Source organism: Trichosurus vulpecula, chromosome 5 (assembly GCF_011100635.1).
Source record: "Trichosurus vulpecula isolate mTriVul1 chromosome 5, mTriVul1.pri, whole genome shotgun sequence".
NCBI classification, from domain to species: domain Eukaryota; kingdom Metazoa; phylum Chordata; class Mammalia; order Diprotodontia; family Phalangeridae; genus Trichosurus; species Trichosurus vulpecula.
Window position 1 is genome coordinate 233,352,785 of NC_050577.1, and position 15,472 is coordinate 233,368,256.

Here is a 15,472-nt window from a genome sequence, read left to right on the forward strand (position 1 = left end):
TCCTTACTGGGAAGGGCTGAGTCCAAGCTTAGCTGTTGGAGGTCAGTGGAAGGGAACCACTAACCTTGGGCAAACTAGTCACAGAAGAGTCTAATGTCACCTAGTACTGTTGGAAATAAGCAAGCTTTCCAGTTCTCTGGGATACTTTCCCTTTTTCCCCAGAAAGAAATAAGCAAGTCTTTTGCAGTATTTTGCAAAGTTGCAAAGTGAACACAAAAAAATCAGTCTTCTTTGAGATGACCAGTTAACTTGAAAGGTAGAAGGTTCCTGGGTAGTTTTGTCATTTCAGTCATGTCTCCATTTGAGGTTTTCTTGACAAAGACTGGAGTGGTTTGCCATTTCCTTCTCCAGATCATTTTACAGATGAGGAACTGAGGCAAAAGGGGTTAAGTGACTTGCCTAGGGTCACACAGCTAGTAAGTGCCTGAGGCCAGATTTTAACTCAGGAAGATGAGTCTTCCTGACTCCAGGCTAATAGCTCTATCCACTGTACCACCTACTTGCCCTCTGAGTAGTTTTGCTGTTAAATTATTTTGTCAGAAATCATTTAAAAATCTTAAATATGGAATCAATGTCAACATTTGTGGCTCTTCATTAGGTATACAGAACAGTAAGGAAGGAAGTGAAAGACTGAAAGATGAAGGAAATTCACAAAGGAAGGATGGAGGAAAGGAGGAGGGGGGAGAGAGACAGAGAGACAAAGACAGAGAGAAAGAGGGAGAGAGACAGAGACAGACAGAGAGAGAGACAGAGATACAAAGACAGACAGAGAAACAGAGTCAAAGAGATAGATACAAAGACAGAGAGACAGAGATGCAGAGAGAGAGAGACAGAAAGAGAGAGAAAGATGGAGAGAGGATAGAAGATGGCAAAAAAGAGAGGGGATCACAGAGCTAGAGTTGGAAGGGAGCTGAGAGGTCATGTAGTACTACATGAAGAACACTGAACAGGGAGTTCTGCCGTGTATGTGATCTTAGGGAAGTGTCCTTCTCTGAGCTTCAGGTCTCATCTGCCAAATGAGGAGGCTGGGTGAGATGACCTCTCACATCCATTCCAGCTCAGAATGTGTAATCACTGTCTTCCTCTCTCCTTCCACAGTTCAGGAAACTATTTAATGGCTGAGCCAGCATTCAAGAAGAAGAAAACAGAAACCTTCTAGTCAGCAAGTACTTACCATAATGCATGTAACAATTGCCTCTGGTGGGATCTAGCTGAATAGCCTTCAAGAAGAATTTTTCAGCCTCATCCTTACGGCCCTTAAAAAAAGGAGAGAGGGAGAAAGAGATGATGAAATAAATAATCTCTAGTCCTTTATGGTTCCTAAGTCATCATCTACTTCCTGCCTAAAAATGAATATTCTACCTTTAATTTCTAATGATTAGGTGAAATACATAACCCTCTAGTTACCTGTTTCCAACCTTCATACGGACGTTGTAGAGGTTCAACCATTTTTGTTGACGTTTCCTATGGTGAAAAGTCTACTCGATCTTACAGTATGCAGATCAAAATGATGCTTCTAGAGACTTGGGTTGTATTCTCAGCTCCTTAAATTTTAATACGTGATTCATATTTTGTTACATTGATTTATATTTTACTTATTAACTGATTGGTATTTGCTACCTTAACTTTTTTTTACTTGAAAAATAAAATGAAAAATATTGATGCTAGTTTTGAGTAAATGACTAACCATGTATATCACAAAAATCACAGAAACTGAGAGCTGGGAAAGACCTCAGAGGTCTTCTGATCAAAACAAAAATCTATTCTAGAACATCTGTAATAAGTGCTCATTAAGGAGGTGAAGACCCCTAGTGATGTGGAACCTCCTACCTCCCAAGGCAGCTCAATCTAATTTGAGAAAATTTTAATTATTAAGAATGTTATTTTCCCTCTTGGTAAAATCGAAATCTCCCTCTCTGTAACTTCATTATTGTTCCCAGGTTTTCCTTCTGGAAAAAAAATAGATAAAAGCTAATCTCATCCAAGAGAGAGCCTTCAAACAGGCAACAGCAGCGAGCAATACCAACCCAACCTCCACCACCAAAAATGTGTCAAGCAGAAGTGAGGACAAGGTACCAGATGTATGGCATGACTATCACTTCAGTCATTTTGGACATCATGCCTCTCTGAATGCAGTCTAATGTGTCATTAACCTGGCTCCCTGCGGAACCTGAAGTCAGCTAAAATCTCCAGAATTCAACACATTTTTCCCATCCTGTACATGTCAAGTTCATTTCTTGAACCCATACATGAACTTTTATATTCGCTCCTATTGAATTTCTTCTTGTTAGCTTCTGCTCAACATCTTTGCTTTTCAAGATCTTTTTTTGGATTCTGACTTTTATTAATATATTGGTCTCAGTTTACTCAACAGTGAAATGAGAGGGCTGGACTTTAAGGTTATTTCTAGCTCTAAATATGGGATCTATCACCCACATCTCTCAGTTTTGTGTTATCTGAAAATTTGATAAGCATGTCATCTATACCTCTATCTAAGTCATTAATAAAATTATTTAAAAGCACCGAGCAAGAATACATCATTGGAGCATGCTACTAGAGACCTCTCTCCAAGGTAATATTCCTTGGTCATTGGTTCTGTTTAATCAACCAATTTCAAATCCAACAAACTATGTTATCATTTAGCGTATATCCCTCCATATTGTCGAAAAGGATCCATGAAGAACTCTGCCAAATGCACGATACAACATGACATTTGGAGACTTGTATAGAAAGAGTAATATCTCACCAACCCAGAACAGCCCCTCCCCTCACCCTACCTTCAAATGAGTGTAGTTTTTCTTTAAAAAGTTACTGAAACTGTCTTCGAGATTTAATTAGCATAGGGGACCAAGGTTTGGTTCATTTTAGCTTCCTGAATATGAAATACCCAGGACAAGAGGGATCAGAGTTATTATTCCCTTTGGCTTGTGACCAAAGACCAGCAGCTTGAACCACAGTGGGAAGTTCAATCAATGCTTTATCCTGGATAAACATCCCTTCCTTGTTCTGAATATCATTCCCCTGTTATGACTAAGTAAACCTCCTGTTGCTAACAGATAGATGGATTGCCAGTGTATCATTTAGTTTTAGTTTTGGATCTAAGCTACGAGGGAATTCAGTTCAGTAAAGGCAAATTCATTACAGCCCAGAAGAGCCTCTGGAAATAATTTCCCCTCCAATGATCCAAAACTTTCATTTGACAGACAAATAAACTAAGCACACTCCCCTCCCCCAGCCCCACCTCCAAACTACCTTCAGAGAAATTAGCTGACTTGCTTAAGGTCACAAAGTTTAGTAATGGCGGAGCTGGAGCTAGAAGCCAGAGGCCAGTCTCTCCTGGCTTCCACTGCAGGGCCTCTTTCATTATACCATGATATTTTGAGATCCTTGGTGAAAAATATATGAACCATATAAAGTAAAAACCATCATATCTATTATGTTTGCAGACATTCAGGGGGAAAAAAAGAGCAATCTTTATGTATGTTGTTCTCATGTTTTATAAGGACATCTGAAGGGGACCGACTCACAACTAAAGCAGCTAGATAAGAGGCAATAAAGACATTGGGTGTACTGCCTTAGCAAAACAATAGATGGAACAGCATCAACAAGGACACACACCTCATCAGAAAAACAAGCGAAACAGTGTCCTGTCGTTGCTCAGTAGACCAAGTCATAAAATTCAATGAGCCCCATCATCTGGCTCATGCCAGAAGAAACACAGCTAACGCCAAAATACTCTTTCTCAAAGGAAACACGGAACCTTCCTGCAAGACCCCATTTCTCCCCTCTGTGGTCATTAATTAGCTGGTTATCTGCCAACTGAGTGAGAGGGCAAAGAGCTCATCAGATAGAGGCAGTGGGTAATCAACTAATGTCTCTATGCCAAAGTCACTTTGGACTTTCATACCATGAGCTTTGGTTTAGTGATCCTGGAAGTGGAAAAATTAAACCGTATCAATTAATTCAACTATTTTATCACTTTCTTTTTAGGATAACAGAAAATGAAATATTACTTTTGCAGCATGTCTTGCTCATGTTTAGTTATGGAGTTATCCAGGTAGGAAACAATTTTTACTGAAATACAACCGTCTTCCACATATGCAACCCATATAATCATTAAGCATTCTGGTTGGCTCAGTTCAACTTAATTCACATTGATCCAGTACCCCCTCTTTCCAAAAGTACTATTCTAGGCTTGGGAGAGACACTATTCTCAAGTTAATGGGTATAATCCGAGGCGCTATTTTTGGCAGCCGCCTCCTCCTCCTCCTCCTCCTCCTCCTCTCTCTCTCTGTCTCCATATAGATATGTATGTATGTATATACACACACACACATACATATATATATACATATATATATATAATATGTGTGTGTATATATATATATATATATATATATATATGTATGCATGCATCTATGTATGTATATACTTTCACTCTCTGTGATCTCATCTGATCCTCTGGTTTAGATATCATCCCTTTGGAGTTGACTTCCAGATCTATACATCCAACATTAACTCTCTCCTGAGCTCTAGTCCTGCATCTCCAAATGCCTAATAAAATATCTCCACTTAGATGTTAAAACAGGCATTTCAAAATCAGCATGTCTAAAATGGAACACTTTCTTCACCCTCAAATGTCCCTCTCCTCCTCTTAATCACTCTATTTCCATATCATCCATCCAGGTATGTTACTTAAATGAGGCATCTTTGACTCTCCATTACTACTCACCCCTCTATCCAATCAGCTGCCCAGTTCTTGTTGATTATACCTTTACAACACCTCTCTCACCCACTCCCTTCACTACCACTCCAGATCAAGCTCTTAATCACTCTTTATTGTAAAAGTTTTCTAATTGGTCGCCATGCATCCAGTCTCTCCCTTCTCACACCCACCAAAGTGACCTTCCTAAAGCAAAAATCTGTCATTGTCTTGTTCACGAATCTTTGGGTGACTCCTTACCACCTCCATGATACATAATCTCATCTGTTCGGCATTTAAAACCCACACAATCTAGTTTATTTTTTTTTTGAGGCTGATTACAAGTTATTCTCCATTATTTGGTGTAATTTCTAGCTCAATTGGTTTACTCACTATTATCGATCCATGACACTCTATTTCTGCTTAAAAGTCAATGTATGTTGCCTGTGCCTGGAATATTCTTCTTCCTGACTTCCTAACTCAAGTACTAGCTCCTAAAAGAAGTCTTTCCTCATCCTCACAATTTTAGTGACCTGCTCAATTATTTTATATATATATATATAATATATATGTATATATGTATATATATATATATTGTTCTTAGTTATGTGAATGTCTCATTCCCCTCCCGTTCCCCTGTAGGATTATAACTAGGGAAAAATTAGTGCAAATCGTGAATCCCATGAAGTGATCATATGTATTCAAATTCGTACTTTTGGAAGTTCTAATAATGTAAAACATGATAATTTATTCTAATCCAATGGAAAAATGGAGTGCAAATTTAAATAATGACACCCACCTCCCTCTTACACAGTCTCCCTCTTACATTTGGAAACTGAAACTGAGAAAAAGTTAAGTACCTTACCAAATATCACACAGGTAGTAAGTAACAAAGGCAGAATTTGAACTTGGGTCTGATGACTCCAAATCCAGTTTTCTATCCGTTGTACCATGGTTCCTTTCCCTTCTGTTCCTTTTTTCATTCTTTCTTCTCTTTCACCCACAATTATGAACCAGTGTGTTTGACACTGGGACAGTTAGGTGGTCAATATCTAGAGCATTGGCTTGGAATCAGGACTCATCTTTCTGAGCTCAAATCTGGACTGAGACACTTATTAGCTGTGTGACCCTGGGCAAGTCACTTAACCCTCTTTGCCTCAGTTTCCTCATCTGTAAAATGAACTGGAAAAAGAAATGGTAAAGCACTCCAGTATCTTTACCAAGAAAACCCTAAATGGGGTCATGAGGAATCAGATTTGACTAAACGATAATATGTTTGACATTAATGTACAATCAGAAATGTAATATTTTGATACTATGAATAGTAGGCAAATAAAAACATATGATATTGCTCAGATTAAAACATTTTATAATTTTTCCTTTTTCTGGTAATAAAAAAATATATATACTATATATAAAAGGTGTTCCAAAAGTATTAATCTTAACCTTTAATGGCATAAAACTACAGTAAGACTTCTGGAATATTGGAAATGCATATATACATGCCTACATGGAAAGATAGATAATATGTATAACACGTACATATACATATATGTATGTATTTATATCCAAAGTAAGGGTATATAATGCATAATTACTATTCAAAAGAAATAGAAATATAATCCTTTGTTTGACCTTTAAGTCTTTCATAACCTTACTATCTGGCCATTCTTCTTATACTTCACTCCCCTCAATGGATTCTACAGGTCAATGACACTGGCTTCTTTGCTCTTCCCCACATGAGGCATCTCCATCTCCCAACCCTAGGAATTTTAATTGGCTGTACCCCATGCCTGGAATTATCTCCTTCCTCATTTTCACCGTTTGGCCTCCCTGGATGCCTCCAAGACTCAGATAAAATAACATCTTCTGTAAGAAGCCTGTTCCAGTTCCCCTTAATACCAGTGTGTTGTCTCTGAGATCACCGTTACTTCCAGTTCATCCTGTCTATGTCTTGTTTGTCTTCAAGGACCGATCATTGGAGCACTCTACTACAGACCTCCCTCCAAGGTAATATTATTCCGTTAAGAATTCATTGATCATTGAGTCGGGAGGTGCTCAATAAATGATTGTTTAATTAAATTGACTTTGAGCATAGGGACAAGGAATGGACCCATGATTTCATAGGTATGGGGGAGTCTCAGGAGAGAAAACTCTGTGTCCCTATACAAGTTAGCACTGTCTCTACAATTTGTAGTCTTAAAGGATGACCTAGAGCCCTGAGATGTTAAGTGACCGACCCAGGGTCATCACAGCCTCTGTGTACCTGGGGGGTGCAGAATTTGAATTCAAGTGTTCATGGTATCTAGGTCCGATCTCTAATTCACTAACTTATACCACCTCCTTTATTCATTAAATGCTTACTGTGTACAGAGGAGCTATACAGGAAAAATGGATAATACAGAATTTATGAGAGACACAGTCTCCCTTTAAGCACTTTTTTGAAGATTTCCTTGAGATAATGACATTGACAAGATACAGTGGCTCCTTTACTGAAATCCTCCTCCCAGGAATCACTGGGGTGTAGGAAGGACCCAGAGTACTCAATATCTATGCCAGCAGAAGAGAATCTCTGACATATCCTACTAAACAGAAGAGACTTTGAATACAGGCCAGCATGTCCATTGTCCAAAGACCACATCATCAGATTGACTTCAGCATGATGAAATGTTCAGACAAGCATGAATAAAGAACTTCAACCATATCAAGCAAGCAACCAACAAGCATTTATTATGTACCTATTATGTGCCAGTCCCCCCACCCCCATGCTAGATGGTTGGGATGCAATGACAAAAATAAGGAAACAGCTCAAGGAGGTTATGTTCTCTAAAGAATCCTTAAGCAAGTCAAGGATTCCTAAGAGGCTAAGATGAGGAAGAAGAGTATTTTAAGCATTAGGGAGAGTCAAAGAGAAGGCACTGAAATGGATCAAATGAAAGGACCAGCAAATAGGCCAATATGGCTGAAATGTAGAGTATCATAGCATCCAGAATTGGAAGGGACCTAAGAGGTCATCTAGTCTAGCCACTACATTGCACAGATGAGGAATCTCAGGCAAAGGGAGGTTGTGACTTTTCCAAGGTCCCATCAGTAGAAAGAGTTGGAGGCAAGATTTGAGCCCTGGTCTTCCAACTCTAAAGCCAGTGTTCTTTTCACTGTACCATAATGAATTACCTAGACCAATGGAATTACAGGTGAAGACAAAAAAATCAAATCAAATCAAATTAGTGATGGTATCGTGATTCCATAAAGAATGACTCTATAAAAACGTAACTTTGATCAGTTTGAGTTAAGAGTTGTACCTCAGATATTCTGTCATGCACAACACAATGTCCTAACACTATATTTCAGGAAGAGCCATGCTTTTATCTTGCCTCAGCTGTTATCAGCTACATGACACTGGGCAAGATCATTAACATCTCTCTCCTTCAATTTTCTCATCTGCAAAATGGAGAATGATCTTATCCTTGAAGTATTATATGAATCACAACTTTTATTATTAAGACTATATCTGCACATATTTTTGTGGGAAGTGTGAGACACATCATGTATTCCCCAAATAGGTCAATACACAAATTGGGGAGCTGAGAGTCAACTCACAAACCCAGAATGGCTTCCAGTTTTTCTCTTAAAATGTATGTCAATCAGGCATTTCCTTCCAGGCATGGAAAAATCTTGAACATTCACAAAATCATTTGGATCCCAAACTATTTGGCAACTGTACAGAAAAGAATCCTGGTGGAGGTTTGCCACAGGGCCAGCCCAGGCTTATAATGTACTGGAAATGACACTCTCATTCTGTGGAAGTCAAGTACAGTGATGATAACCAGGGAAGTACTATTCAGTGGTTAAAAAAAGGAGGAGGGTTCCTAGAGGGCAGCTGGCATGCAGCTGTGTCACAACAGAGAGCAAGATGTTGCTGAGTACCATAAAAGGCGGCAAACACGATGAGAAGGCAAGCTTGAGGCCTCCATGTGTCCTTGGCAGAGGGCCACAAAACTTGAATCCAGATGTACTTGATAGAGGAAAGAGCCAGATGTAAATAATTCACTAACTGTACACAATACATGCAATGTGCATTTACTTGTTGGCTTTTTTTGGGGGGGGGGTTGACCTATGATTTCATGGTTATGGGGATTTCCCACTGTGGAAAATCACTCTACCAGTACAGATCAACAACTCGTGTGTAATTTACAGAACCACAGATGATTTGAAAGTTGCTTGATGTACTGTTAAAGTGACTTGCCTTTGGTCACATAGTATGTGTCAATTATAGGACTTGAAGCCAGGTACACCCAACTCCAAGCCTGGCTGGCCCTTTATCCATTATACTGTGCTTCCTCTCCCATTTGCTTTTATTAGATGAAAAAAGAAGTGCTATTCCTTTGGGTAAGCTGTGGAATTATAACATAGCACTAGCCTAAAACTAGGCTCTGGTCCAGATTCCATGATTGGCTAGCTATATGAGGTAGGGAAGTCATTTAACATTCTTGGGCCTAAACTTCATCAACTACAAAGCAAGGGTGCTGGATGAGTTTATCTCTAAGATCATTTCTTGCTCTAGAATTCTATAATATTAAGATGCATTTAAACAAAACAAAAAGATATAGATCTAAATGGAGACATAATGATGACACAGGCAGCTGGGTTCATAGAGTGTCATATCTGGAGTCAGGAACTCTCATATTTGTGAGTTTAAATCCAGCCTCAGACACTTACTAGTTGTGTGACCTTTAGCAAATCATTTAACCCTGCTTGCCTCAGTATCCTCATTGGTAAAATGGGCTGGAGAAGGAAATGACAAACCACTCCTGTATTTTTGCCAAGAAAATCCCTAATGGGGTCACAAAGAGTCAGATACAACTGAAAAGATTGAACAACGACAACAAGAAAATGATAGATTATGAATGAATGGGTCAAAGAACCAATTACAGAAATAGTAAAAGGATAATAATCAGGTGAACATTTTCTCTATAACTTATAGTATTAGAAATACTATAATCTATAGCAATGAGAGGTTGCCCAAGGTCACACGGCCAGTATGTATCAGAGGTGAGAACGGAAATCTGTGAACATATATTAATAAAATAGAAAAGACATATGATAAATGAATGAACAAGCATTTAGGAAGTGCTTACTATGTGCAAAATATTGGGGTTAGAAACAGAAATTAGAAACAGTCCCTGCTCTAAAGAAGCTCACATTGTAATGGGACTGACAACATATCGTAATGAACTGAGTAAGTACTTTTAAAAACAGAAACTCAACAAACCAGAAATAATTACCAGGGAGATATTAGTGGAAATTATAAGGGAGATTGATAATTTGGTAGGAAAAATAGCACTGAAAAGGTAAGGAATAAAAACAGGACCTATGATTCCACTGATACAAGGAACTGCCAGGTGAAGATTTCCTCTTATTAAGGCATATCAACATCTTCTCTCTAGAACTGACTGACTTAGAGAGTTGCCAAGAACAGAGAGCTTCAGTTAAATGCCTAGGTCCACACATTTGTTATGTGTCAGAGGTGAGACTTGAAGCCGGGTCTTCTGGGCTTTGAGGCTCATTCTTTATCCACTGAGTCACGCTGCCTTTCTACACAGGTGACAAATAAAACTAAGAGCTATTTCCTTGGAAACATAAATAATACGGGGAGACTTTTGGCTAACCCAATTTAAAAATAGGAAGGAAAATCAAAATAACTAAAACTTTTACAAACTGGCAAGAAAGATCAGTCTTGGGGACTATCTACCTATTAGAGGATTTTGCAAATACATCTCAAATGTTTAGTAAAAATTCTCTGTTGTCTCTATTGAGAGTAATTGAGTGAATTTTGGGGGATTTGGGGGGAGGGAAGAAGAGCAAAATCATTTCAAATTCAGTCTCAGGCACATACTAGCTGTGCAACTCTAGGCAAGTCACTTAACATCTGTTTGCCTTAGTTTCCTTACCTGTAAAATGGGGATAATAGCAGCACCTACACCACAATGTTGATGAGAGGATCAAATGAGATATTTATAAAGCACCTAGCACAGGGACTGGCAAATAGGTACTATATAAATGCTTATTCCTTCCACTTTCCTCATCCTTCTCCACTTAGTGAGAAATTCCATGGTTTCTGTGTTATTGCATCCATTGGCCTCTCTCTTAATATCTGGGAAAGGTCACCATGGAAGAAGGAAATATCTAATGCCTAAATCCCAGAATCCAACCAAGCAGGAAAGAGATTAGTGGTTTATAGATAAGTTCCAAGACAAAAAGCATGGATTCATTTCAATTCATTCAATGCACTGTATGTGCAGAACACTGTGCTCAGGATACAAATTCAGTTCAACTCCACAAGCTTTTCTTCTGTTTCAGTAAGCCATAATCCCCACCTTATGGATTTTACCATTCCCATGACAGCAACAGAAAACAGTGCATAATGAATACATACAAGTGCTATGGGAAGTCTAATGAGCAAAGGTCACTACAGACTGTGGGATCAGGAAAGGCTTCAAGGAATAGGGAATATTTGAATTTGTCTTTCAAGTATTTGTTTGAACTCAACAGATGGAAGTGGAAGGAGAAGAGGGAAGGTATCCCACAAATAGAAATAGTATGAGCAAAGGGTTGGAGATGAGAAACTTACGGGGTGTGTATGGCAAAGAGTGATTTTAGTTTGGCTGAAGCAGAGAATGCATGAAATGAAATGCTAGGAGTTATGACTGGAAATTTAAGATTGGATTATCCAGGGCTTTGAATGCCAGGATAAGTAATGTGACTCTCCTTCTGTAGGAAACAGGATATCATTAAAGGTTTTTAATCACAGGAGTGATAGGACAAGATCTATGCACAAGGCAGACAAATTTGGCAGTAGTAGGAAAGACGACCTGTAGAGGAAAGGAAAGAACAAACATTTATTAAGTACCTACTATGTTCCAGGCATTGGGCTAAGAGCTTTAAAAATATTATCTCATTTCATCCTCACAGTCCTGATAGATAGGTATATGTATATTACAGCAGAGGTTAAGTGACCTGACCAAGGCAACACAGCTAGTAAGGACCATTGCAATAGTCCAACTATCTTATATGAAGGCCTGCAGAGGACTAGAGAAGCAGTGAAGTAGATACACCGCATCACAGAATCATACATCTAGAGATGAAAGGGACCTTGGAGGCCATCTATTTGTTTTTAAGATGAAGAAATTGGAGCATAGGGAAGTTAAGTGACTTTCCCAAGGCCATGAATGTACTAAGCATCAGAGGAAGGATTGCTCTGATTCCAGGTATTCTGGCTCCAAAATCAGATCTTTTTTTGATTGTACTATGCTGCCTAGAGAAAGATCACATAATCACAGCATCAAAGCGGACCTCAAAGTTATTCCGATCCAGTCCATATCTGAATAGAAATCTCCTCAAACATCATCCTGAAATTCAAGCATCTAATTGAACCTCCATTTGAAGACCTAATGTTAACAGGCTCCCTCTCCCTCCTGAGTCATCTCTTTCCATATTTCTACAGATTTAATTTTCAGGAAGTTTTTCCTTATATCAAATCTAAATTTGGCCCTTTGCAGCTTCCATCCATCAATGCCAGTTCTGCCTTCTGGGACAAGAAGAACAAGATAAATGCATTTTTCCATATGATAGACTTTCAAATACTATCATGTCCTTCTCCTGTTTTTCTTACCACTTCCTCTTGCCCTTTGCTCTATAAACATCCCTTCTCCTTTTCACATACTGGAATAATCAATTTTGGTGCTTTAATAAACAAAATTTGGCCAAAGACTGGATATTGGAGCGAAGATGGAAGAATCACACATAAAACCAATGTTCTAAGTATAGGAGACTGAGTTTCATGGATGCCTCAAACAAAAATAATAATGTCAAAAGAAAGAAAATGGATTTTGGAGGGAAAAGAAAGATAACAAACTTTATTTTGGAAGAATCTGATTAGAAAGCAAGCTTCTTAAGGGCAGGAACTGTTCTGTTTGGCTTTCTGTGTCTGTATTCTCAGCATGGTGCAGAGGATAGTGGACGTGGTGCATATGTCTATGTCTATATGTATAGAGATATCTCCAAGTAGCTCTCTAACAAAGCTAATCTCTATCAATAGATATATCTCTAGATATAGATACACATACATACACACACGTATGTGTGTATGTGTGTGTATGGGGGGGAGAGGTGAAAAAGGGGGAAGAGAGAGAGAAGATCATATGGTTTATATTTTATATGCATATGTAAGCATATGAAGTACATCACCTATAAATAAAACACAATTAGTAATTATATCTCACCTTTCCATGTCCCCAATTGCTAGTGCCTTTCCGCTGAAATTCCTTTACTTTACCCTGAATATTACATACCTTACTTTACCCTGAGACATACATAGTTGTTTGCATATTGTCTTCCCCATTAGAGTGTATGCTCCTTGACAGCAGGGACTGTCTTTATGTCTCTTTTGTATCCTCAGAGCTTAGAAGCTTAAAAGCTCTTTAGTAAGTGCTTAATAAATACTTGTTGAATTGACCGAATTGAACTGGTGTATCATTGGATCATAGGTTCTAGAACTAGAATGGACCTTAGAGATCATGGTATGGCTCTCTTATCTCACAGATAAAGAAACAGAAGCCCACAGAGGTGAAGTGACTTGTCCAAGATCACAAGGATGTGAAGTGTCAGAGCTAGAATTTGGACTTGGGTTCCATGACACCCAATTTTTTGTTTTGTCTATTGCTCCATGCTGTCTCCCACCTAATATTTGTAAATAAAAGAAAATTCTAGACCTTACTACAGCATCATTCAATCTTACCACCAATTTTTCTCAAATTTATCTTTGTAATCAAATATTTCCATTGCTGAGTAGATGAAAAGAGCTGATATAAACCTCGCAACAATCCTGGCAGTGTTGGCATAATATAAAAGGCATCACTTTTGGTGCAATATGTCTCCCTGCCTCTTCCTTCTTCTGGAGAAACTAATAGAGACTGTAAAAAAAGTATGATCCTTCACATCTAGAAGTGCTATAAGTCCACAGGTATTTGTTAGAGATAATTAAGTTTTAACTAATATTCTCTGCTCACCTAAAATATATTTTCTCAACATTTTGTTTGTCATTTCATAACATCTCCTACATCTGATTTAAGGGGTCTTCAGTGTACATAATATATACAGGTACCAGTATTTACAAAATTAAAACAACTGTATATGCTCATTTTAAAAGTGAGGGAAAGGAGAGGGGTTTGTTTTAAAATATCTCTAGAAATAGACAGACACACATACATATATACGTATATATGTATGAGAGAAGTTTACACTTTATATGCTTTCCTTCTATAAGCATACGAACTATATCAGCCATAAATTAAAAAAATAATAAATAATGATCTCACCTTTCCCAGCCCCTCAATTGCTAATATCTTCCCTCTGAAATTACCTTTGCTTTGCCCTGATTATAACTTTTAAAATATATTATATTTTCCATTTAATGAGACATTTATGTTTTAAAATATATTATCCCAGAGTTGTTTTTTAAGGGCTTTCTTTACAAATAAAGCACAGAGCCACTGCACTGAGCTATCTCTATTTAGATCCAAAGTAAAAAAAAATTAGCAAGTCTAACAGTCTGAAGGAATCTATATTGCAGACATGGAAAAAATTTCTGTACTATGTAATTTGTTTGGTGTTAACATCAACAAATAGGCCTGTAGTTTGCAAACGATGATTTGGTGGCAACCAGCTCAAGATGCATGTACTTGTCGGAATCAGGGTATTTTACGACTAAACTTATCAAATTTCTATCTTCTGTTAAGCACCAGATTTTTTTTTGGGTCCATCCTGTGAATACTGATTTCCGAAGACATACAAACAAAGAGAAGGCTATTACAAACAGAGAGGCTAGGCAAAACTCCTCCACTTTCTCTTTTAGAGGCAAATGTGATTCTTGGGTAGTGTCCACAAGGTTACCGGACCCTTATTAAAAAAGGAGAGGAAAAATTATACACTGAGAAAAAGGGGCATATCTTGGCACCTCACTAGTATAGTTACTTTGTATATAAAAATGCATATGAAAAGCATATTGCAGAAGTTTCCCAGTTTCGAACAGTCAAGTGTGCAGTTGATAAACACTTACACACACACACACACACACACACACACACACATGCTTTGGTACTACTATGATACAAAACAAACACATGCTGTCTCTCCAATACTAACAGAAAATGTGTTATTTTGTAGGAAAATATGTTGCGTTTGCATTTCTCAAGGAAGAAATAAAATATTTAAGAGCTCCTTGGTTATGGAGAATAGAAAGTTTCAACATCTTGGGTTCCAGATAAACAATTTATTACTAGTGCAACACAGAGCTAACTTCACAGAAGATTGCTTGACCTCAGCAAGAAGAGTATCTTCATGGTAACCAAAGAGCACACCTTAGAAATCAACTTCCTAAAATGTTGTCTTGGCATCTCAATGCTTAGTTGAGAGATCTGAGTAATGTACACTGAATCAGTCCTATACATTGAACTGATATCTCCAGTCTTAAACCTTTTTTCCAAACATATAAAAGAGTAAGGCAGTTTTTTAAGGAATCATAAGGCAGGTTTTTTTTTCATGGATTCGTAAAGCATTTTATGTGGAAGTTTATGTCCTTCCCCTTACCAGTTTCTTTAAAAATCTGAATCCCACAATATGTTGTTTATAAGAATATAGCCCTAATTGGAGAATTCTTATCAATATTTACATAAGTGAATTATATATAAGTTTTAATATATGTAAGATTTG

At 37.9% G+C, this 15,472-nt stretch overlaps 1 protein-coding gene across 3 annotated transcripts in view; it reads right to left on the reverse strand.

Moving 5' to 3' along the window:
* TMTC2 (transmembrane O-mannosyltransferase targeting cadherins 2) overlaps positions 1–15,472 on the reverse strand; it is a 534,931-nt gene that overhangs the window by 137,630 nt on the left and 381,829 nt on the right. For all 3 annotated transcript variants that reach the window (XM_036759984.1, XM_036759983.1, XM_036759985.1), the window contains one exon: positions 1,175–1,256. In XM_036759984.1, coding sequence (XP_036615879.1) covers positions 1,175–1,256 — 82 coding nt within the window. The remainder of the gene's footprint in view (positions 1–1,174; positions 1,257–15,472) is intronic.